The 25,522-nt window shown below is 41.3% G+C and overlaps 2 protein-coding genes across 4 annotated transcripts in view; one reads left to right on the top strand and one right to left on the bottom strand.

Annotated features, from left to right (window-relative positions):
* The window catches only part of ATXN7 (ataxin 7), a 137,512-nt gene extending 134,044 nt beyond the window's left edge, over positions 1-3,468 (bottom strand). The window contains exon 1 of the mRNA XM_027583443.2: positions 3,425-3,468. The gene's annotated coding sequence lies outside the window, so the exon portion shown is untranslated. The remainder of the gene's footprint in view (positions 1-3,424) is intronic.
* A 274-nt stretch (positions 3,469-3,742) lies between these two features.
* Positions 3,743-25,508, top strand: THOC7 (THO complex 7). 3 transcript variants are annotated; one of them, XM_027586883.1, is made up of 8 exons: positions 3,743-3,855; positions 18,564-18,681; positions 19,898-20,025; positions 20,328-20,414; positions 22,630-22,687; positions 24,259-24,325; positions 24,408-24,477; positions 25,174-25,508. In XM_027586883.1, exons 1-8 carry the CDS (start codon positions 3,837-3,839, stop codon positions 25,239-25,241), a joined length of 615 nt encoding a protein of 204 aa, XP_027442684.1. In that variant the 5' UTR covers positions 3,743-3,836; the 3' UTR covers positions 25,242-25,508. The 3 variants fall into 3 exon arrangements, with proteins under 3 accessions (XP_027442684.1, XP_027442685.1, XP_027442683.1); XM_027586884.1 differs by having other exon boundaries at positions 3,825-3,855; positions 18,564-18,751; XM_027586882.1 differs by lacking the exon at positions 3,743-3,855 and adding an exon at positions 4,184-4,224.
* The last annotated feature ends 14 nt before the right edge of the window (positions 25,509-25,522 follow it).

The following is a 25,522-nucleotide window of genomic DNA, read 5'->3' as shown; positions in this document are numbered from 1 at the left end:
AAACTTTTTCCCATCATGCTCTGCTGTTTGGCCAAGGCAAAAACAGATTTTCTAGAATGATTACCTCCCAGTCACATTTCAGATTTGCTGGAGAGCAGTAAGAGAGTGGAGCTGGGTGAACCATTTGCTCCAAGGGCTTGTTGTCAAGATCAAATCTCTGCTTATTGACCATCAATCTATCTGCTCTAAATTTTTAAATTTAAAAACAGCCACAATGCACCCAAGACTAGCATGTCAAGCCCTTTATATGTGTGTATGGTTTATCAACTAACAGGCAATGCTTTGCTGTGGCAACAAAATATAAGTGTTTTTGCACCTCTAAGACCACGTCTAGGCTAAAGACAAGCTTAAACAGCAAGTACTGGACACAAAGATCTGTATTTTCTTTTTTTCCTTTTAAGAATTATTTTAACTCCCATTTTATTCAATAAAAACATACAACTCTAACATTTTGGGGCTCTGGACCTCTTTTATAACACAACCACAGACCTTCTCCCTAGAAAGACACATACACACAAAAAGGTTTGATCGCAATGACAGTGAGTTCAGGAATCTCTTGAAGCCCATTCATGGACCCCCTAAAAGTCCAAAGGCACCAGAACAACCTTTGCTCTAAAAAACATACTGCAGGGGCGCCTGGGTGGCTCAGTCGTTAAGCACCTGCCTTCGGCTCAGGTCATGATCCCAGGGTCCTGGGATCGAGCCCCGCATCAAGCCCTGCATCAAGCCCCGCATCGGGCTCCCTGCTCTGCGGGAAGCCTGCTTCTCTCTCTCCCACTCCCCATGCTTGTGTTCCCTCTCTCGCTGTCTCTCTCTCTGTCAAATAAATAAATAAAAATCTTTAAAGAAATAAAATAAAAAAAATAAAAAACATACTGCAGGGGCGCCTGGGTGGCTCAGTCGTTAAGCATCTGCCTTCGGCTCAGGTCATGATCCCAGGATCCTGGCATCTAGCCCCGCATCGGGCTCCCTGCTCTGTGGGAAGCCTGCTTCTCCCTCTCCCACTCCCCCTGCTTGTGCTCCCTCTCTCGCTGTGTCTCTCTCTGTCAAATAAATAAATAAAATCTTTTAAAAAATAAAAATAAATTTAAAAAAATAAAAAACATACTGCAGAAATGTCTACATCATTTCACAGTCCTGGGGTAAAGACCTTAGAGCCAGCTCTCTCATCATCCTTTATAATTTCAGAAGGCTAATATTAAATAAACACTCAAACTTCCATAACTAGACTCCCATACTCTCCAAGAAATCAGCAATCTAATGACTTGAGTAAAATCACCAAATCTAAGATCATATAAATTCAAAGCCCAAATCAGTTTTGTTATAGCTTAGAATCTGCTACTTCTTTCTGCCCAAAGATTTCCCTAAAAAAGAAAGAAACATTAGTATGGTCTAGAGCTTGAATCCTTCCTATTTTAACATTCATGGACACATTAAGATATAATTATATGGAAAAAAGACTACTAAAATTTACTAAAACATGTCCTTTTACTATACATGATATGAAAAAAACGTCAATTAAGAGAATTCTTAAATATTCACATAGATCTATGTCAATGCAGTTGCAAGTTAAATTATATGGTTCGCAAGCAGATTTTTAAAATTTTCATGAAGACTCAAATTTGGATGGTTTCGAACCACTTGGATCAAGAACTTTCAGAAATGTTTATTTTTTAGGTATATCTCAAACTTTAAAGTCTTTCAAATCTCTCTTGTTCTCATTGCTTTACAAAATTTCTAGCACTGTCCATATTTTTACGTTACAAAATGAATATATATAAAAGTGTGTGGCCAGGACTCCATCTATGAATACAAGATAGACTGTCTCATGAAAATTTAACAGTTACAAGAGGTGGTAATACTCTGCTATAGACAATACTAAAGATTATTTTAAATCACTATCACTAGATACTGTTTCAAAATCATTATATGATAAGATGAATTAACAAGTAGCTTACACAGAACATCATTTCACCACTTGACAATTATCTTTTAAACAGCAACCATCCCCACCAAAATGCAGTTGGGATATATAATCAATTGACACAATTTACAGTGTGTAGTACCGAAGATTTAAAGCGAGTCTCCCGTTGGTTAGAGTATTTTCTTCCCTTCTAAAACCGAGAAAATGAACAGGGCCTGATGCCCATGCACACAGAGAGTTTACGCCAGTATTATTTTAAGGCCAGGGGAGGCTTCACACCCTTGGGGAGGTCAAATTATACCTCAGAATCTTCACTCGAAGTAATTTTTGGGGGTTTTTTGCCTTTGTGCCAAAAGTCAAAGGTGCTAATTCTTGAAGAACATTATTGGAGTTTTGACTTCATACATGTGAATAGAATTTTACATATAATATACTGATCTCTAGCCAGAGATTAAACACATTTCACTGCCATACATTTGCATTTACAACTCTTCCTCTTTGAAAGATCTAAGCGAAAACTAGGAGAAAGAACCCAAGTTTCACAAGGAACCAGAAACAACCAAATCCAACCCACATAACTGCTTCAGCCCGGATATGAAGAGGCAGGGTACTTGGAGGGGACAGGAAAGCTGGAAAATAACTTTATGTTCAACAAATTACCAAACCTGGGTTAAAACTCTGATACGCTTATGGCTAACTGAATCTATCCCACTGGAGATCAAATCAGCGGTACTTGTTCTTGTTTTCTCTCGCCTCTCACCACCTAAATGTTGCCATTTACGAGAAACTCAACGAAGTTGAATCAAAGTGACTTTTGGGAAAAGATGCCAATACGATCTACACTGTACTCCGGAAATGTGTTAACTCTACACACAAGGCGACGTTACTCCTTGAGCACCAACCCCACACCCCCCCCCCCACTTCACTTTCAACTTCCCCTTAAGATGGGGACAATCACATAGCCATTTTTTTCAAAATCAAAGAGAAAAAAATAAATAAAGCACCCCCTCCAGATCACCGACGGGCTCCCGGCGCCCCGGGGGGTCGGCGGGCACAACGCTCCCGGGTCGCTCCGACAACTCCTCCGGGAGGTCTCCAAGTTTCTCTTTCCCCCTTGCCGAGCACCCGCCAGAACCCAAGAGGGAAGGGGGCGGCCCCAGGGGAACCCGGGGCCTTCGCGGCTCGCCGACCGCGCCGGGAGCAAGTGCCCGCGTTCGGGACCCGCCCGGGTGCTCGTGGGCGCCAACTTCGCAGGGACCCTCGCGCCGCGCCCCCTCAGTGCTCCTAGTCCTGAGCGCCTCCCCGGCCAACCGGGTGCGGGCGTCCCCGCCGCCCTCCCCTACTGCCCCCCCAGCCCCCCCGCGGAACGAGCCCACCCCCCGCTGCGGCAGCCGGGATGCGACGACGGGGACGGCAGTCCTCTTCCCCAGGAGGGCGCGGGGGCCCGGAGCCGGGCGGCGCGCAGCCCCCGCAGCCCCGGCCGCGTCCGGGCGAGCTCACCTGGCGGCTGGCGGCGGCCTCCGGGGCGGCCTCTGGGCGTGGGCCGGGCGGGGGCGGCGGGGGGGGGGCGGCGGGGGCCGGGGCTGCAGCCAGGGCCGCCGCCGCCCGCTGGCCTCGCCCCCACACGCGCCGGCCGCGGCCGCCCCCGGGCAGTGCGGGGAGCGCGTGGAGCGCGGGGAGCGCGGATCCCGCGGCGGCGGCGGCGGCGGCGGCGGCGGCGGCGGCGGCGCGGCGCGGCTCAGGCGTCGGAGCGGGCGGCCGCGGGCGCCGCCGCCTCCTCCTCCATGGCTGTTTACCCGGCTGCATTGTGGGAGTTTGACCTCCGCCGCCGCCAACCGCCGCCTCAGCTTGCGCCGCCGCCGCCGCCGCCGCCGCCGCCGCCGCCGCCGCCGCCGCCGCCGCCGCGCACGCCATGGGAGCCGTGACTGACGGTGAGGCCCGCTCGCAGCCACCCCGGCCTGCTCCCCCGAGCCCCTCGGCTGCCCCGGCTTCCCCCGAGCTCCCCGGCCGCTTTCGGGAGCCCCTCGGCCTCCGCGATCAGACCCTCGGAGAGCCGGCTTCTCCCCGACGCTTCCCCCGGCTCCTTCGGGCCTCTCCCCGGACCCCTGCTCCCCCTCGGAGCCCCTTGGACTCCCGGCCCGCTCTTCGGAGGCCGCGCTGGGCCCGCGGAGGGTGTGTTGGGAGGATGGCCGGGGGGCTGGGAGCACACGTGGGGGCCCGGGAATGGTGGCAGCGGTGCGTGGGCGGGTGGTACCGGCAAGGGGTCCAGGCCATCGGCGGATGTGGTGAGGGAGCACTTGGTGAGAATATGGGGTCCGAGGAGTGGCGAAGGGGAGGAAGTGGTGGGGACCCTGCCGCTGGGGGTCCGGAGGGCCTGTGGTGGGCTCGAGGGTGTGAGGACTTTAGGGATGGGGTGGAAGTTTGGGGCCAAGCCCGGACGAAGGGAGAGGTTCCAAGACGCGAGTACTAAGGGTGTCAGCGTACAGAGGGTGACACCCGGAAGAGTCTTCTGGACAGGTTGGGAAGGGCCCCCAGACAGTTGTGTGGATCACAATGAGGCCTGAGAACCAGACCCGGACTGGAGGTAGGGAGGGAGAGACAGAGATAATATCTAAAAAGCATAGGTGTAGACGGGGTATCTGGAAGGCAATCAGAGAGTGTGCATGGGGGATTTAGGAGGAGCCAATGTAGGGATGAAGCCACCTGGGGTAGATCAAGACTTGTCTGTGTATTTGTGTTGGGGATGGTGGTTTGTCGGGCAGGAATGGGAGGAGAGTCGGCAGGCAGAGACGGGGTTTGTGGAAAGTTGTGAGGATGGTTTAGGGAAGGTGGACCCATGTGTGCAGAGACCCAGGGGGTGATCTATGGACTGAGAGCAGAAATAAAATAGGGTGCCACCTTGGGGAAGGTGGACAGGCATGATGGGCAACTGGAGGGAGAACCTAAGAAGGTATTCAGTTAAGGAGGAAGGAAGTTCTTTAACATCTGGGAAGGGGATGTCTAGGGGTGCTGTGTGATCTGAAGAGAGGGTGACCAGTAAGGGTAGATGCCTGTGGAGAGGCCACTTCTGAAAAGTTGGGGGTAGGCAGGATCTCCACATTAAAGGGCCTGCAATGGGAAGAAGAGTAATAGGCCTAAATTTGTGATAAACAGGTAGTGAAGTGGGAGGCTCTTAAAGGTCCAGGACCTTCATGGGAAATTCTAACTTTCCTTCATTTCAGTTTTATTTATCCTATCTAGGCTAGGTCTTGGGATTACAGTCCAGAACCAACAGGCAAGACCTTTTCCCCCCTCTTAAGGTTGCAGTCTGGTGGAAAGACACCTTGGATAATTAGTTTTAAGGGTGGCAGATGTTACCACAAGGGAAGTACAAGGGCGGGAACTGTGGGAGCATGTAGCAAAGATTGCTTATCCATTCTCAAAGAACAGCTTCCCTAAGACAGCTACTGTTAATCCTGTTTTTGAGAATAAATAGTTGTAGTTGGACTGGTGTTCCATGTGGGGGGACCCACTTGTGCAAAGGCCCCAAAGTGTTGGAAAAACTCAAAAGATGATAAATATTGGCTAGAATTTAAAAAGTTACAGCCAGAGATTTCTGAGGGCAATGGGAATCAGTAGTTAACATTGGTGCTGTATGATCAGAATTGCATTAAAACAAAACAAAACAAAAACACCACCATGCTGTATGTACTATGTGAAGAATGATGAAGGGAAGAGAAGGGAGGAATTAAGTGCTCTCTAACATATAGAATTCATCATGTGTCAAGGAGTGTTCTAATTATTAACTCCACTTTACAAATGAAACTGGGACACGAGGAAGTTAAGCAACTTGCCCAAGTGTGTGCAGTTAGTAAGGTATAGAGCCTGAGCTCAAAACCAGGCAGTCTGGCTCCAGAGTTCTTGTTCCTCACTACTGTGCATTCAGCCACGGCTGCACTAGTCCTAGTAAGAGATATTGGGAGCTCAGACAAAGAGGGAATACAGAGAAGGAGGTAGGATGTCAGGACTTAAGTGGAATGGATGTTAGAGGCCACAGGAGTACCCACTCTGCTCCTGACAAGCTGTCTGATTTTGTGCAGGTTAATTAACCTCTTTGAGCCTCTGTTTCATTCTTCATAAATGGGGATAATAATAAAGTCTATCCCATAGGGTTGTTTAGAGGTTTAAATGTAGTAAAAGTTATAGTGGTGTGCACTGAGTCCGACATATGGTAACGTTCAGCAAATACTATGAAATGTAAGAATCGGTTTACTCGTCTCCTTCATTTTCCTTTGATTAGGACTGTGCTTTCTTCATCTCTGTATTTGCAGATTGCCCTTTTTTTTTTTTAAGATTGTATTTATTTGTTTGACAGAGACACAGCGAGAGAGGGAACACAAGCAGGGGGAGTGGGAGAGGGAGAGCAGGCTTCCCGCATAGCAGGGAGCCCCATACGGGGCTCGATCCCAGGACCGTGGGATCATGACCTGAGCTGAAGGCAGACTCTTAACAACTGAGGCACCCTGGCACCCCAGATTGCCCTTTTCTGCCGTTAACTGCCTTTTATTCAAGACCCACCTCAAATATTCATCTCTTTTCCAGAACTGGTTGATCTTTCATCTATTAACCATGTTATTTTGTGCATATTACTGTTGTAGCCCTTAATACTTATTTCACTTAAATGACATATTCTAGAAAATATTTAAGGCAGTTCACCATAATGTGAAAACATAAAATATAAATGCATGAGAAAACAGGGCAAAAAAGAGCATTGAGAGGAAGGAAGACAAGAGGAAGTTAGAAGTGGATTGATCCTCAAAGTGCAATGGATAAAATCTGGTCCATTAATTAAGACAGCCAGAAATGACTCTTGTTTCTCCACTAGTTCATACCAAGAGCCAGGGCCTGGTCCACTCTGCTCTTGCGTACAGGAGAGAAGGCAAGTTTAGACACACAGTACAAACAATTCTTTCCGATTAAAACACTAGAGATAAAGTTGATCTTTAGGGTGCCCATAAAGAAAAGCTAGTGTCATATCCTTAACCTCTTATCAGCACCCATGATCACATCCCTGACTAGGTCAAAGAAGGCTAAATCACAATTTAGAAAGGCATCCTAAAGCCAATAGGTCATGTGGTTTAACTGAGTACTTCTGCTGCTCAATACTTCTGCAATTCAGAGCAAGGGGGGTGTGTGTGTGTGTTTCTAATTTGTTTTAAGAATACTTAGGTCATAGAAGAATAGATGAAGTACAACTTTTTCAGGCAGTCCTCTAAACGTGGTTTTCCTCAGCTGGGCTTTTGGTAAAAATCAAGCAGAAGTGAGTAGTGAGTGTGATAGGTCAACAATGTATTGCATACCTTCTGGGCCTAATTCAAGGCGCTGTCTACAGCAGTAAACTACCGAGGAAGACCTGACTTCTGCTTGGGGGACAGAATAGTGTGCAATCAAATAAGTAATAAGATAATTCCTGAAAAAGAACATAATTAAGTTCTGAAATTACTTAAGTTCTGAGAATGAACTGGATGGGATATGAAAGACGATAATGGGGGGAGGGCTGCCAACAGTCAGATATGACCTCTCTGAAAAGTGACCCTTAGAGTAAGGCCTGAAGGCGTCAACCCCATGAAGTCCAGGAAAGGATTCAGGACAGGTTATAACTAGTGCAAAGACCTGAGGCGAAAATAAGCTCTGCCCTTCAGAGAAGATAAGGAATAAATTTAAGGAATAAGATAAGGGTTGGTCTCTAGGAGGGTCATGAGGGGTGTGATACAAAAGGAGGTTAGAGAAGTAAACAGGAGCTTGCCCAGAGCCACCTAAGCCATGGAAAGGAGACTGGATTGTCTTCTCTGGGTACTTAGATATGTTTGGAGGATTTTAAGCAGAAAAATTAGTGATCCCACACTTCTTTTTGATCATTCTGTGTTGCTGTGTAAAGAATGGATTCTAGGAAGGCAAGAATGGAAGCAGGGAGGCCAGCGAGAAGTATTCCAAGAGTCAGGGTGGGTTTGGATTAGGATAATGGCAGCAAAGAAGACAGGAGTGGCCTGAATAGCTCATCCTGAAAAGTTCTTGGAGAAGTACCAATACCTGTTTCTGGAGTTTAAAGGACAGCTAATGCCCTCTTACAAATTTGAGGTACCTGGCAAGATGCTGTGCCCTCACGTAATCCTCCCATACAGGTTTGCCTATCCATTCGGACTGGGAGCTCTTAGAGGAGAAGTGCTTTATTCCCTGCACCCTGTACAAGGACACTGGCTAATTTGAGGAACTGCCCTCCTCAGAGGGGAGGAGAGAGACATGATATTTTTAACTATGGACACTGAACTATAGATATTATCACCAACAGTACCATTTTATAGATGGCAAAATAGAGGTCCTAGGAAGTGAGTGACTTACTGTCACATAGCTAGTTCTTGGCAAAGCCGGTCTCTCTCCTCCTCTGTTGGGACCCCAGCATTTTGGCTAACTAAAAAAGTTGTTTTGTTTTTAAGACTCTACTTATTCATTTGAGAGAGAGAACACAAGCAGGGGGAGAGGGAGAAGCAGACTCCCCACGAAGCTGGGAGCCCAATGCGGGGCTCGATCCCAGGACCTGAAGCTCGTGACCTGAGCCGAAGGCAGACGCTTAACCATCTGAGCCACCCAGGTGCCCCTGAAAAACAGTTTAGATGTTGTCACTGTTAAACTATGTTCACAGTTTGTATTTTGTATGTGTTAATTTAAAGGGTGTTAAACAGTGTTAGTACCCTGAAGGAAATAATTTCAGAAGCACTTTTTTTGAGAGAGAGAATCTTAAGCAGGCTCCACGCCTAACTCGAGCCAACGAGCCAACACAGGGCTTAATCTCATGACCCTGAAATCATGACCTGAGCCAAGATCAAGAGTTAGGCGCTTAACCGACTGGGCCTCCCGGAAGCACTTTTTGCCGTGCAGAGAACATTAGGTACATACACTGATGTGCCAGAGCACAGATGGGAGGTGAGAAGGAGGTGGCAGGGAGCAGGGTGTGGCTGTACATTCCATTGAATAGAGCTTGTTGGTTTTGACAATATTTTTTTTTAATTGAGGTAAAATTAGTATATAACATCAGTTTCAGGTGTACAACATAATTTGATACCTCTATGCACTACAAAGCAATTGTCATGATAAGTCTAGTTGTCATCCATCACCATACAGTTGACCCAATTCTCTCATTTCGCCTACCCTGCAATAACCCTGTCCCTCTAATAACCACTAATCTGTTCTCTGGTTTTTGTGGGGTTTTTTTTGGTATTGTCTGTTCATTTGTTTTTTAGGTGCCGCATCTAAGGTGAAATCATAGGGTATTTGTTTTTCCCTGTCTGACTTGTTTCATTTAGCATGATACCCTCATGGTCCATCCATGGTTTTGCAAATGACTAAGATCTTTTTTATGGCCGAGTAATACTCTATTGTATATATGTTTTTGTTTTTTAATTAGAAATTATAATGCTTGGGTATATGCTTGTTAAAACTTAAAATAATGGTTTTTAATATGCCTATGAACAATATGACAGAATAATGGAACTGTGCTATGACTTTCTAATAATTGATTGTGTATATTTTCCTGTGGCAGAGGATACTACTCATCTGTAAAGAGAAGGTAATAATACACACTTTATAGAGTTTCTTCAAGGGTGGTGAAGTGTGATAATATAGGTAAAGCACTTCGAAATTGACTGTTTAATCTCTTGTCCAAACCAGGACACTCTCCAGAGTGAAAACAAACAAGATGTATGGTCCTCAAATAGGAGTGTATAAACGCTGTATAAGGGCCTGCAGCTTCTATGATTCCTATTTCAGTTGCTGGTCCAGTGTCAATTGGGTATTTGTGGTCACGGAGTTTGGCCTTTTTTTTTTTTCCCCACTACTGCCGGTGGATTTGACCACTTTGTTCCCTCGGCTGTGATGCCAGCACAGGGGTTACTGATGCAGTGAAACTATTAAATACTGTTTCTTTAGCCCAGATAAATGGTTTTTCAAAGCAGAATTGAAGTTTCAACCTTGACTTTATTAGCACCACACTCTAAACACTTAAGTAAATCTAGAGAAAAACAAAAGGACCTCAACACTATTTTTTTTTGCTTTTTAAAAAAAATTTTTTGATTCAATTTTGGTTTAAGTAATTGACATTAGCAATGTATTTAGACTAGCCCTAAGTATCTCACAAGAGATCAATATTTACATGGAGAAAGCAAACCATCTTATTTACTGTTCTTTCCACTGCCTCTTTGTAACTTCTTGATGTTGTTGGCCTTCAAAATTGTTTTAGTGATTTTAAGCTTCTTGAAAGGAGGGGCTATGTGTTATTTTACCATAAGTAACCTAAAACAATGAGATATAAGTAATTCAGCTTAATAACCCATGAGCAGTGGCAGTCCAATGATAAATCTAAAAGGAATCTGCATGCTCACTGATTTTTCATGGCCCTAGTCTCTCCTCTTGTAGGTCAAGTCAAGCCAGTTTTCTTGTTTCTTGTTAACACATCATAGATTTATTAAAGAACATTGAATAGAACTTAACAGTGCAGAAGAAATGAAGTACCTCAAAATGACCAATAAGCTCACTCTGCAGATTACCACTATTAGTATTTTTAAAAAGAAAAGTAATGCGTGTCAGACAATTCAAGAAAAAAACGCACCAAATGACAAGGGAAAACCTCCCCTCTTGACCTTCCATGGCTAGTCCCTTCTCCCAGAGATAGTCACTATAAATTGGTTTTTGGTGTACCTTTTCAGAATGATTTTTAAGTGCCTTTATAAAGGGTAAAAAGCACCTTCCCTGGTGCCAAACTTGTGAGCTTGAGTCAAAGCTCTGCTCCATACTTCCGGTGACATTTAATTTGAGCAGCTAACTTTCAGTTCCTTCACTGGTAAAATAGAGGTAGTAATCTCTATAGGGCTATTGTGTAAATTAAGTGTATTTATATGTAAAAAAACATACTTACCAGATTGCAAGCATTGTGTATATGTTGGTTGGCCACTGTGTATATACTTTACAATTTTATGCAAACATTTACACACTCTTCTGTGTTACATTTCTGTAATCATTATATCTTGGAGCTCTTTCTACCTCATTCTTCTGTATTAATGTGTAGTATTCTATTATATTTTTAAAATTAATTATCGGGGTGCCTGGGTGGCTCACTTGGTTAAGCGTCTGCCTTTGGGTCAGGTCATGATCCTGGTGTCCTGGGATTGAGCCCCACATCAGGCTCCCTGCTCAGCTCAGCAAACAGTCTGTTTCTCCCTCTCCCTCTGCCCCACCCCCCCAACTTCTGTGCTTATTCTCTCTCTCTCTCAAATAAATAAAATCTTTAAAAATGTTCTCTACTAAACATTTAAGCATTTAGTTATTTTCAGCTTTTTACTCTTACAAGTAGTATTCCAATGGAGATATTTGTGTAGATGTCTTCACACACCTGTGGGAATAACTTCTAGAAGGCAGGTCAAAGAATGTATTTATTTTTAATTTTGGAAGGCAGCTATGCTCACCACTGTTGCTACACTGCTGTGGTAGCCAGCTGTTTCAAATTCACCCTGTCTCAAAGTGTTAAATAAATTGTTGTCCCTTCCCATGGTTTTCAGTTTGGATCCAGAGTGTTTAGGAACACCAAGAAAAAACCAATGGTGCATTTCCGTGCTAACAGAATTCCTTGCTAAAGTGCTTTTAGAAAAAGGAAATGCTAGTCTTCACTGGTAGGTCTGAGGATTGCTCTTTCCTTAAAGCAGGTGACATTGCTGTGCTGTGAGGTCTGACAATTTAGAGGCACACCTGAGGGTAGATTAGCCCTAGGAGGAAGTTACATTAATGGTGACACTGGTTGTCGAGCCTTGACCCATCCCTAAAGAAATAAGTGTCTTGAAAGTTGGCCCACCATTATCTTCCAAATTATTTTCCTTTTTCCTATTTTGAACATTTGCTCCAAGATGTTCCGAAAACTTGTTTTGTTTTAATAGCTACTGTGAGGGAATAACAATGATGGGTTTTGAAAGTCTGGGTTTATGAGAGATGTCCTTTCTGTGGTAAAATGAGAACACAGCTAAAATGGCAGTGTCCTCTGACCAGAGGCTTGGAGAAGGAGAGTTGGTCTAGTGGCTACAAAGCAGTCATTTTTTCTGCCTCTCTGTTTATGGAAAATGGGATATTAAACATGTAACCCCTTGAAAGGACTTTTTGAGGCTTATTTAGTGTCTTAAGTAATTACATAGTTTTTCCAGGTATAGGTCAGCATATAAGACAAAGAGGGGTCTAAAATGTATCCCAAATTGACGAGTAAATGTTTGTTTATCAGCATATATGTGTCATAACTGATTTTGAAGTGATTCTGAATGGCAGGCATTTTGTAGGTATAATTACAGCACAACGTATAACTGAATCCAGTAGGAAATCTTCCTATAAGCCTAAAATCAGGTGGGAAAGCGCCAGTCTTGGGGCGGATGTTAGATATTTGGAGTTAAAAGCTTTTCCAGGGACACCTGGGTGGCGCAGTTGGTTAAGCATCTGCCTTTGGCTCAGGTCATGATCCCAGGGTCCTGGGATTGAGTCCTGCATTGGGCTCCCTGCTCAGCGGGGAGCCTGCTTCTCCTTCTGCTTGTGCTCTCTCCCCTTCTCTCTCTGACAAATAAATAAATAAAATCTTTAAAAGCTTTTCCAGATGGCATTGATCTACATAGTCAAGAAAGCAATCATGACAACTAAGGAATGATATTGATAACATCATTAAAATAGTTTCTAAGCCATCTTAACTTTTTATAAAGGGTAGGCCAAGGTCTGTCAGAATTAATAATATCATTTAAGTTGCTTATTGAGAGTTTCAAGCATGATGGTAATTTATGAAGTCAACGTATAAAGCATGTTTTAGGTGTGTTCAGTCTAATGCTAATTGATGAGGTACCATTAAAAATACTAATACTCATGTCATCTGTGTTAGGAACCATCAGCAACCCATCTACATTTAAAAAGAATAGGATGTCTTCAAACTGGCGTCTTTCCCTTTTGTTTTACTTTGTTGCCGTTGGAGCAGTGCTTTGTATTTTTATTTATGTTATTTCGGGGATTTTTTTCCCAGTGAATTTTCTAGGCAACAGCTGTGTCTGCAGTTTAAGCTAGAGATACTGTGACCTTACAATATGAAGCTTGAGAGAGAAGCAAAATTGGGAGAAATCATAACTAGGCAAAACTCTGAATGCCTAAGTGCATTATATATATCTACATGGTTATACAGATGTGTCTATACATACAGATATATCTAGATAGGATACACGTTTCGCAGTGTTCACTCGTTAACTTTTTTTAGGACGATACAAGTTGTGGATTAAATTCAACATAAAGATACAGGTAACTTTTTTTTTCTTTCCCACCATGAAAAGGCATTGTGCTCCTTTGTATAATTTCATTTCTGTAAGATTTCACAGCATTCCTTCCAAGTGGATATGTTATTCCCATTTTACAGATGAACTTTTATTCCCATTTTACAAATGAAGTGAAACTTGGTCCCACACACACAAAGTAAAACCTCTGTGGACTAACCAGAACGTTGGCCCCAGTTTTTTACTTTGGCCCAGGGGTTTGGCTGCAAAGAAATACCCTTAGAGGGAAGAGGGATAGGGCTGAACTGGGAGAAGGACCTGGGACAGGGAATCAATGGTGCTACCAGAATTGGACTGCCACACTCCTACACACGGCATCTTGGCATTGGCCCCTGCCTTTTCCTAGCCACGTCTCTGCTCAGTCCTAACCTGCCCCAAGACCTGTGATCCTAATCTCTAGTTTTCATGCCATTTTAGCTCCTACTGCATGTTTTTTTGGTAGCCTCCTAATAGCTTCCCTGCCTTTGGGCTTTTCCCAGCTGCAGTCCATTTTGTACACTGCTCTCAGCTTAATCCTCCTAGAAAGTCCTGCTCCTGAATCTTTAGCAACTCCCAGTTGCCTACCAACAAAGTCCAAGTCCACAGGTATGGCACTCACTAGTGCAGACTCCCACATTCTGACCTCTGTCTTTCTGTACTTGGGTCCCAAGGTTTGTCCAGCCTCCCTAATGTTCTCATGTGCACATACGTGTTCTAGCCTTTCATTCCCCACCTTTGTTGGAGCTCACAGCTTTCTCCCTGTCTGGGGTGGGGACAGGGAAGGGACTTTAGCTTGCTTTTTAATTTTTTTTCCCCTTTTTAAATATTTATCTATTTAAAGATTTTTTTTTAAGATTTATTTATTTGGCAGCAGGAGCAAAGAGAGAGTCTTAAGTAGACTCCACAATGAGCACAGAGCCCCACGTAGGTCTTGATCTCACAACCCTGAGATCACAGCCTGAGCCAAAATCAAGATTCGGTTGCTCAACTGATGGCACCACCCAGGTGCCCCAAAGATTTTACTTTTTTAAGCAATCTCTACACCCGGCATGGGGCTCTAACTCACAACCCCAAGATCAAGAGTTGCATGCTCTACCGACTGAGCCAGCATGCACCCCCTTTTTTTTTAAAGTGGCTTTATTGAGGGATAATTTTATACAAAGAACTTGAGTATTTTATGTGTACAGTTTGATGCATCTGGACATATGCAAACACCTGTGATACCATCACCATAATCATAGCTTTCTTTTTCAAACAACAGCTAACAGATTTTGAGTGCTCATATGGTTCAAAAATCAAATAATGTAAAAAGATATTCCCCCATCTTCCAGCCTGTTCTCTATCCCACTTACACTGCCCCTCTCCCTTGATAACCCCTTTTATTAGTTGTATATCATTCCAGGGTATTTGTATGAATATAAGCATATATTCTCATTTCTCCCCATTTATGTGTGAAAGGAAACCTGCCATACATACTGTTCCTCACCTTGCTCTTTTATCAAGTTATCTTAAGTGATCTCTCTGTATCAGCACATAGACATTTCCTCATTCTTTGGGGTTTTTTTTTTATGGCTTCATAGTATTCCATTATATTCTTGTACCAAAATTTATCTAGCCCCCTGTTGATGGACATAGTCATATTGTATAAGTTTATCTAGGATTGTTGGGTCAAAGGGTATATGTTATTTGAGGTGTAGGTAAATATTGTTAAAATACCTTTTAGCTTTGTTGATGATTTTTTTGAAGATTTTCTTTATGTATTTTATTTTTATTTGAGAGAGAGTGAACAAGAGCGAAAGCACAAGCAGGCAGGGGGAGAAGGAGAAGCAGACTCCCCACTGAGCAGGCAGCCTGATGCAAGGTTCAGTCCCAGGACCCCGGGATCATGACCTGAGCCGAAGGCAGATGCTTAACTGAGCCACACAGGCGCCCCAAAGATTTTGTTTATTTATTTAAGAGAGAGAGAGAACTCGGCAGGGTGGGGAGCAGAGAGAGAGAAGCAGACTCTGTGCTGAGTGTGGAGCCTGATGTGGGGCTTGATCACAGGACCCTGTGATCATGACATGAGCAAAAAACCAAGATTCAGACATTTAATTGACTTAGCCACCCAGGCGCCCCATTGACTGATGATTTTTAAGTATGAAAAGATCAGCTCAAATTCCATTTCCCCCTCTTCCCCCAAGCCAAAGGAAGCTGTCCTCCTAATATCTTCTGGTGCATGTCTTTGTCATTCATTTAACAATCTCAGTCTCCTCTGCTTGTGTGTTCATATGCATGTTATTTCTCCACCTAGAGCAAAAGAGCTCAGGTCTTTATCTCACATCCTCAGAACTACTCTGGTACCCTATGGACACATCTGCTCATTGATCAAGTATTCATGTCTTTTGTACAAGAAGAGAAATCTCTGCTTTGGACCTGAAAATAAGATGGTTGCCTGCTGGTCCTTGTTAGTAGTTTATTGAGACAAAACTCTTTGGAGGGCAGATGGTCCCAGGCAGGCACCACAAATCCAACTTAAAAATATTTATTGCACATGAGGGGCGCCTGGGTGGCTCAGATGGTTAAGCGTCTGCCTTCAGCTCAGGTCCTGATCCCAGAGTCCTGGGATCGAGCCCCACATCGGGCTCCTGGCTCAGCGTGGAGCCCGCTTCTGCCTCTCCTCCTGCTCATGCTCTCTCTCTCTCTCTCTCTGTGTGTCTGAAATGAATAAATAAAATCTTTAAAAAAATAAAAATAAAAAATATTTATTGCACATGAGAAGTGTAAAGACACAGTGTGAGAGGTTGGGGAGGAAACAGAATGAGTAAGACACGGGACTGGCCCTCATGAACCTTTTCCCCAAGTTTATTTGGCCTGTACGGTGTTCTAAACATTTTTCAAAAGCTTATAATTGGGATATTGCATATATAAAAGTACACAGATCTTAACTCTACAGCTGGAATGATCACAAAATGTGCTTGAACCATTTTTAGTTAGTCACCAAACTCTAAAAATCTCTTGAAAAACGAGCTGTGCTAATAGTTTCCCCATTAGGGTACTCATTTCCCAATTTTCTATTCCCTATTATCGCTGGTCCTCAATAAAGTAGAATGACCAGGTATCTGGGAGGAAGATGGGGTTTGTTGGGGGGTTGGAAGAGCAGAGATAAGAAAACGAGAAATTGAACAAAAAGAAAGGAATTGAACAGCATCAAACAGACTGCTCACCCGCTGGATGTTTACTTTTAACAAAGTTAAAGCATGTTTGTAATAAAAAATAAAATCAGTTCATTTCTGCATTTTAATCTCTTTGAGGACTGTTTTGTCTCAGGCTCTTCAGATAATAGTGTTGGTGGTCAAAAACTGAAAGCATTAGGTTGTATTTTACAGTGTAAAATTAAAATACCTGATGAATTGATAACTTGAGCCGCCTGTCAAAGCCATGCCTCTGAGAACAAAACCCAATTCTAAAAATGTTTATCTGATGTTGTCACAGAACAGATTTTAAAACTGCAGCCACCTGCCTTCCAAAGTTTATCTCCGTTGCACCTGCGCTCAAAAATACTCTGCCTACACACAGGAACTGTTGTTTAAAGATTTTGCTGTTGATTCATCGTGCAGGCTCTCCAGGAATTAGTCACACTTTAAAATTTATTTTTAAAAAATAATGCACAAACATGGTGAAAAACAAATAATTATGTGAAATGATATAGAAAATTAAATTTTTTCTCATCCCCTCTGTAGTCCAGCTCACCAGAAGAAACCACTATTACCAGTTTGTTGTGCTCTTTCCAAAGATGGTCTCTGAATACATACATACATGCGTGATGTGTGCACATGCACACAGACACACAAAGCCTCCCCCTTTTCTACACATGACCGCAAACTGTGTGCTTCTTTGCACCTGTTTTGTTTTCATTTCACTTCCTGTACCAAAGGAGATTTCTTGCCATTGGTATATACATACACACTATTGGCTGCATTATACTACATTATATGAAGGTTTCATAATCTAACCAGTCTCTTACTGGTACACGTTTAGGTTTGCAGTCTTTCTACTACAAACAGCACTAAGAACTCTTTACGTTTATCTTTGTGGGTGGATGCACATGGTATCTATGGGATGAATTCCTAGGATTGGAGTTCTGGGGTCGAAAAGATACATGCATTTGAAATCCTGTTTATGATAGCCCATTTGTCCCAGAAAGAGCCTACCAGTCTACATTCCATCAGTGTACGTAAGTGCAATTTCTCAGTATCCTTGCCAACACTTTTTATTGGGTATTTTGATCTTTGCCAATCTGATATGAAAATTATGTTTGGGGTACCTGGGTGGCTCAGTAGGTTAAGCCTCGGACTCTTGGTTTTGGCTCAGGTCATGATCTCATGGATCATGGGATCCAGCCCTTGTTCGGGCTCGCTGCTCAGTGGAGAGTCTACTTAGGAATTCACTCCTTTCCCCCATGTGCGTGAGCTCTCTCTCTCAAATAAATAAATAAATCTTTTGGAAAAATTATGTTTTATTGGGTTTCAATCTGCCTTTCTCTTGTTATGATCCAGCATTATTTTGTCCAGCAAGAACACTACCAGGCAGGCAGATTGGAGCCCCACTTATTACTCATCATTATTATCTGCCACGCTCTTTGATTTCATTTTCCTTTTCTTTCCCTCGAAGCGAAAATGAGACAGACTTGTTAAAAAAGAAAAAAAAAAGTCTTCATGGGGAAAGAAACATTACAGATGTAATAACTACATTACGCGCTTTTTTTTGACAAATCCATTCCCGTTTCTCTGACCCATCACTCATTCTTTTCACCCAGTCTGCCACTACATCTTTCAAGTCTTTTCTTTCTGTGCCTTTCACCACTACCTCACACTAGTCAGAGATAGGAACTTCAGCCTTCCTTCTGTGTGAACAGGTTTTTCCAAAACAAAGTTCTCCAAGAACTATGGGCTTATTTCCTTGGTGATACCTGAAAACTATTTCTACTCAGCACCCCAGGAGTAGAATTCTAGTTCCGTGAGCGCATTGATAACCCCGACCCCTAATACAATGCCTGCACACACTAGTCACTAAATAACTGTCTTTATATTGACATAAAAATATATACATAAGTTGTAAAGCCTACAAAACATAAAATTTGCCATCTTAACCATTGTTAAGTATACAGTTTAGTGGCTTGAAGTATAATTGCGTCTCAGTGGTTTTCTTTTGGATGAATGAATAAGTTGTGATACTGGTTATTTGTCGCTGAAAGTCATCAAGAGCAAGACCATCGTCTTAATTCACGTTGTTCTTCTTCCCTCCAGACGAAGTCATACGAAAGCGTCTCCTAATTGATGGAGACGGTGCTGGAGATGATCGGAGAATCAATCTGCTCGTGAAAAGTTTCATTAAATGGTGCAACTCCGGGTCCCAGGAAGAGGGGTATTTCATCTCAGTGTTGTTTCTACACAGATGTCCTGATCGAAGTTTAGACCATGTATACAACAGCCCTGTCAGTATTTCAGATTTTCACTCACCTTCAATTGTCCTATGGAGGCAACTCTGGCTTAATCAAGTGTAGAATTTTCTGGCCCTTATTTCTTTCAGAGAACTGCTTTATGTTTATTAAAATGTGCAGAAGGTGTAGTGGTAAGAAATAAGGATTAAATTCTGGCTCATTAATTTGGTCAGTTTTAGCATTTACTTAAACAAAATATCTAAATGAAATTTTTAAATTTTTTTTTTTTTACATAAAATATTTGAGTCTTACTTTCTTTTAAAATTTAAATTCAATTAATTAACATAAGATAGATTATTTGTTTGAGGGGTACAGGTCTGTGATTCATCAGTCTTACATAATACCCAGTGGTCATTACACCACATACCCTCCCCAATGTCCATCACCCAGTTACCCCATCCCCCACCACCCTTTTTTTAAGTAAGCTCTAGGCCCAGTGTGGGGCTTGAACTCAGGACTCTGAGACCAAGAGTCACCTGCACTACCGACTGAGTCAACCAGGTGCCCCAACTTTCTCTTTCTTTAAGAAGCTCATAAAAAGTTTTTATAGATTGCAAGGTTTTATATATATTTAATAACTTTTTTTGCCTTAGAAAAATTTCCCTCATTTGAATTAGCTTTTCACATAAATCATTGTAAAGAGTGAAAAAATTGTGAAAATAAAGTTGTGAGGATAAACCATCTTGATTAAGACTCTTTTTTTTTTTTTTTAAGATTTTATTTATTTGAGAGAGAGAGGGAGGGAGAGCAGACTCACCACTGAGCAGAGAGCCCCACACAGGGCTGGATCCCAGGACCTGAGCCAAAGGCAGACGCCTAACCAACTGAGCCATCCAAGCGCCCCTTGATTAAAACATTTTAAAAAGTATTTTAAACAAAATTCAAACAAGTAGTTGTTTGAACTAAGTTTATATTGATAAGAACAGCAGTCCCATCTTTGCGCTTATAACTAAAGCAGTTTATAAATCCAAGTACATCCCATTAGGAAAAATTAAACATAAGAGAAAGATGTTTTAAATTATTTTAAATAAAGAACATGATTCTCTCAGAACTTGATAGTTCTGCCTGCACTGTAATATATAATAGTTCAACTTTGGTATTTCACAAAAATCTTTATTCTGTTTCTCTCTTTTTCATTAGATACAGTCAGTACCAACGTATGCTGAGCACACTGTCCCAATGTGAATTTTCAATGGGCAAAACTTTGCTGGTATATGATATGAATCTTAGAGAAATGGAAAATTATGAAAAAATTTACAAAGAAATAGGTAAAGAAAATTATGTTTCCATGTAAAATTTTAATTTTTATGGTCTGAAGGAGACAATATGTACTAGCAGTTTTCTTTGGTTAGTGGTAAAATAATAACAATGTCAATGTTAATAGAAAGAATATAGTAAATGTTAGCTACAAAAATGTATTCTGATATGATTACAGTACTTCGGGTTGTAGCTATTTTTTAAACACCAGCATCTATTTTATTAGCAATGGAACTTAATTTAAAAACACATTTTAAAATTGAAAATGGATGAACGTCATTGCAACTGTCTTTAAAAAAACCTTTTCATATAGAATGTAGCATTGCTGGAGCACATGAAAAAATTGCTGAGTGCAAAAAGCAAATTCTTCAAGCAAAGAGAATACGAAAAAATCGCCAAGGTAAGGGTTTTATGGGACTTAGTGTGCAAATGCTTTATTACTGAGTACTGTTTTCATGCAGCTTTTAATGTTGTGTGGTAAAATCTTCAGCAAGAATCAGTCTGAATTATTAAAAAGAATTAAGAGCTAAACTTAATTCTTTAAAACTATATTATTCTTTAAAATAGTGGAGGAGGAAGGCTATGCTGAAAAATCTTTTTTTTTTAATTTTTGCTGGATTGTATTGATTATCCAAATATTTCTTTTTTTATCCAAATATTTTTTTAAAGATTATTTATTTATTTATTTGACATAGAGGGACACAGAGAGGGAACACAAGCAGGGGGAGTGGGAGAGGGAGAAGCAGGCTTCTGCTGAGCCGGGAGCCCAAAGCGGGGTTGGATCCCAGGACCCTGGGACCATGACCTGAGCCGAAGGCAGATGCTTAATAACTGAGCCACCCAAGCACTCCAATCCAAATATTTCTTAAGTATTCATTTTTTTTTTTTTTTTTTTTTACTGTCTTCAGACCCCTTTGCCTAAGTAATGTTATGGTGAATCAGCAAAGGCAGTTCATACAAGTACACTAGACCTAAGGTTTTGATGGTTGGTTGGTTGTTTCATGGAGTTACTTTCCAGGAAAAAGAAAAGAATTTAAGTCCCGTGAGTTTTTCTTAAGTACAAAACAAGCGAACATTTAAGGTTTAGCTTTGTCCTACTCTCTTTTTTTTTGTTTGTTTGTTTTAAAGATTTTATTCATTTATTTGACAGAGAGAGCGAGAGATTACAAGCAGGGGGAGCGGGAGAGGGAGAAACAGGTTCCCCACTGATCAGGGAGCACAATGTGGGGCTCCATCCTGGGGTCCTGGGATCATGACCTGAGCTGAAGTCAGATGCTTAACCGACTGAGCCAGCCAGGCGCCCCTCTTTTGTTTTATAATTAGGGTATGTTCTCATTGCAGTCCATAAAAACTATTTCAAAATAATTTTAATGACCAGGCATTGTTCCTCCTATAATGTAAATTGAAAGAAAGGAAGATAAAAAATATAATGCATAATCACAATTGTGACCTATATATAAAAAGCTAGAAGGAAATAGAAAATGTTAACGGTTATTTTGGGGCTATGGGTTTTTATGGCTTGGGGTCTTTTTTTTTTTCTTTTTTCACCCCTGCACTGATCATGCATTATTGTGTAATCCAAAAAATTTTTATTAAAAGTCACACTTTTATTGAATTAAAATGCTGATTTTCAAAACAATAAATTTTACTTTTTAATGAGCCAATTAAGATACTTAACTCCTTATTTTAAAAAATTGGTTCTTGAACTCATTCAAAAATACATGTGGTCAGGTTCAGTGACCAATTTACAGAAGGGGATATACCAACTTTTATAATAATTATTATCAATTCTAAAATCATTTAAAAATTTCACAGTGTTTTTCTCAATTAGTTGAGGCTTTTTTTTTTTTTAAAGATTTTATTTTTATTTATTTATGTGACAGAGAGAGACACAGCAAGAGAGGGAACACAAGCAGAGGCAGAGGAGAGGGAGGCTTCCCGCTGAGCAGGGAGCCTGATGCAGGGCTCAATCCCAGGATCAGGACCCGAGCCGAAGGCAGATGCCCAACGACTGAGCCATCCAGGCACCCCTAGTTGAGGCTTTTAAATGAATGCTGCCATTCATCATTTCAAGGTTAACAGGAAATAACAGGGAAACTTGGAGGCCTCAGTAGAAAAGAAGGAAGGAATTTTATCATTTCTGGATTTTAAATTGTTACTCAGTTTCTGAAATCTTTACCTTTAGAATGAGAATGAGAAGTGTAATTTGCCATTGTTAAGATCTGAAATGAATGGTAGGATATATTGACCTCGCTGGTCTTCTCTTTGTTGGGCCAATAGTGAATAAGATCCTCTTCAGAATCAGTCCACTTAATGATCAATGAATGGCTTAAGTTCACTTCTCCTATGCTGGCCTCTTATATCCTGCCCAGGGATAGGTAAATGGAAAAACAGAGTGGGAGCAAAAGACCCTGTTTGGAACAGTTTTGAAATCATGTATCATTATAGTTATTGTTGAACCAAGTAACATTGGCAGTACTCTTTCCATCCTTCAGTGTTTTCATTTCTTTATGCACTGAGAAAGTGATTAGGAGAGACCTGTGATATTATACCTTTTTTCTCCTATCCATGTTCAAAAAAAACCTTAATTTGGTAAATATTTTTGTATCTTTCAGAATATGATGCTTTGGCGAAAGTGATCCAGCACCATCCAGACCGGCATGAAACATTAAAGTAAGTTTAGAGTTTACTTTGAAAGGAATCAGTTTTTCTATATAAATGTTTACATACTAGCCTATGCATTCCATTTTTATGGGAGTACATAATGTGTTTCAGAAGGAGGGGTCAGATCTTCCAAATTACATATTCTAATACCACTTGATTGAGTTTTTCCTTCCTCCGATCTTACTGTCTGTAGTTCTAAAATAAATGCATATTATCTGTGTATCAGATGAAAATAGATAAAATACGGTATACTATATATATAGTAGAATACTAAATGAACAGTTTAAAAGAACAAACTAGATATACACTTTTTTTTTTAGATATACACTTGTTAAACTCAGATCTCAGGGGTCCCTGAGTGGCTTAGTCTGTTAAGCGTCTGCCTTCAGCTCAGGTCATGATCCCGGGGTCTTGGGATCGTGTCCAGTGTCGGGCTCCCTGCTCAGTGGGGAGCCTGCTTCTCCTTCTGCCTCCCCTAGCTTGTGCTAGTGCTCTCTTTCTCTGACTCTTAAATAAATAAATAAAAATCTTTAAAAAAATAAACTCAGATCTGAAAAACATAATCAGTGAAAAGAAAAACAGAAGACTGGGTACCTGGGTGGCTCAGTTGGTTGAGCGACTGCCTTCGGCTCAGGTCATGATCCTGGAGTCCCGGGATTGAGTCCCGCATTGGGCTCCCTGCTCAGCGGGGAGTCTGCTTCTCCCTCTGACCCTCTTCCCTCTCGCGCTATCTCTCATTCTCTCTTTCTCTCAAATAAATAAAATCTTAAAAAAAAAAAAAACAGAAGACATAATGAATTTTAAGTTATTCCTAAGCTTCTCTAACAGATGCAGAATAACATTTATAAAAGTTAACCCCCCCATTATATACTAATATTGTATATTATTTAGAGAGGCAAATATATGTATGAAAAAGGAATGGAGTGAGAGAGTGATTGCCTGAGTGGGGAATAGAGGAGGAAAAGGGTCTGAGATAGAGGATAGCCAATAAGGTTCCAAGAGGATTTCAAGTTAATCTGCAATGTTTTATTTCTTTTACCAAGGGGGGGGAAAAAAGACTTTGTTTTGGTCAAATAAGTATGATAAAATGTTAAAAGTTATCAATTTTTGTGGTGTGATACTCTATTTGTCTGTGTTTTCTTAGGTTTTAAAAATTATCTAGGGCACCTGGGTGGCTCAGTTGGTTAAGCGACTGCCTTCGGCTCAGGTCATGATCCTGGAGTCCCGGGATCGAGTCCCGCATCGGGCTCCCTGCTCAGCAGGGAGTCTGCTTCTCCCTCTGACCCTCTTCCCTCTTGTACTCTCTGTCTCTCATTCTCTCTCTCAAATAAACAAATAAAACTTTAAAAAAATAAATAAATAAAATAAAAATTATCTAGAAATTTGATTTTAATTAAAAAAGTACATACTTAGAATTTAAGAAGAGATCACCCCCCCAAAGTTTCATCATAACAGAGTGTAATAACTTCTTACCTTTTTTTTAATTTTTAAAATACTATTTAGTAACTAAAAAGTTAGGTATTAATTATGACTTCTGCCCCCCCAACTAGCAAACTATAACACTGTTTTATTATTTTCAGGGAACTAGAGTCTCTGGGAAAGGAACTAGAGCATCTTTCACATATTAAAGAAAGTGTTGAAGATAAGGTATTTGTACACATACATTGGTCTCTATGATATGTATATGTGTATAGATCAATGTGTATTAATTTTTTTCTCATTAACACAGCTGGAATTGAGACGGAAACAGTTTCACGTTCTACTTAGTACCATCCACGAACTTCAGCAAACACTAGAAAGTAAGTAGAAATAGTCACAGAATGAATTTTTATCAAGACTTTTAAGTGATCCAGGGGCGTGCCTTCTAAAATAATACATCTTATTGAGAGAGTACACCTTCAGTTTCAGGACAGGAGTATAGCTGGATGATGTTAGCAGTGTTCATGCTGTCCAGCTTTCTGCATCTATGCAGAAATATATCATTTAAAATACATGTCCAATAGTTCACAGTAAGAGAAATTCAGGGATGATAGATTTGGAATTCTTCTTGGTTTATTATAGTTTATTGCTATAAAGTAACAATTCAGGACCCAGGCAGGCAGTAGTGAGTGAGTGCAGTAATTAGTGCATAGTTCATGAATGGAAGGTGCTTTGGGGAACTGGAGACTTGCTCTTTGTATTGACTGTCACCCATTGGAAATTTCGATGTTATCTGACCTCCTTATTGTTTTTAAGAAAAACCTAAAACCTAGATTTTTTTTAATGTATTCCATCACATAAATTTTACATTTTGACTTAACTAATAAACACCAAAAACCAAAACAGCACTTTTAAAACCAAACACTGTGTGGGCTGATGACAGTCATAGGCTGCCATTTTGCCATCTTTGTTTTAGACATATCGGCTAATAAAGGATAAAAATGTTGTCATGTATTCATTAAACATATAATTTAAGCAAATTTGACTAAAGTTTTATGGTTCTTTCTCAATTGCAGATGATGAAAAGCTCTCAGAGGTAGAAGAAGCTCAAGAAAGCACCATGGAAACAGATCCTAAGCCATAAACAGACTAATAATGTTCACCCTTCCCAAGAATGCAGAAATAACATGCTCCTAGTGCGTTTAGAATTTGTTGTGCTCTTGAGCTATTTAAAGTTTTGGCAGTGGACTACTTTGCTTTTAAATACTAATGCACAGTTCATTCCTATTTCTTTACACAAAGGAAAAAAACTTCAGTATAAATTTGTTTGTATTGAAATGTCTTTTTTGTTCTTAAACTTAAAAGGTAGGAAGCGATACCCAAAAATGTTTAATAAAATGTTCTCAAGCCAGATATGTTTGTGCT

This window comes from Zalophus californianus, chromosome 1 (genome assembly GCF_009762305.2).
Source record: "Zalophus californianus isolate mZalCal1 chromosome 1, mZalCal1.pri.v2, whole genome shotgun sequence".
Taxonomy (NCBI): Eukaryota; Metazoa; Chordata; class Mammalia; order Carnivora; family Otariidae; genus Zalophus; species Zalophus californianus.
Note: the sequence above shows the minus strand (reverse complement) of the source record. Positions and strands in the feature narration are given on the sequence as shown.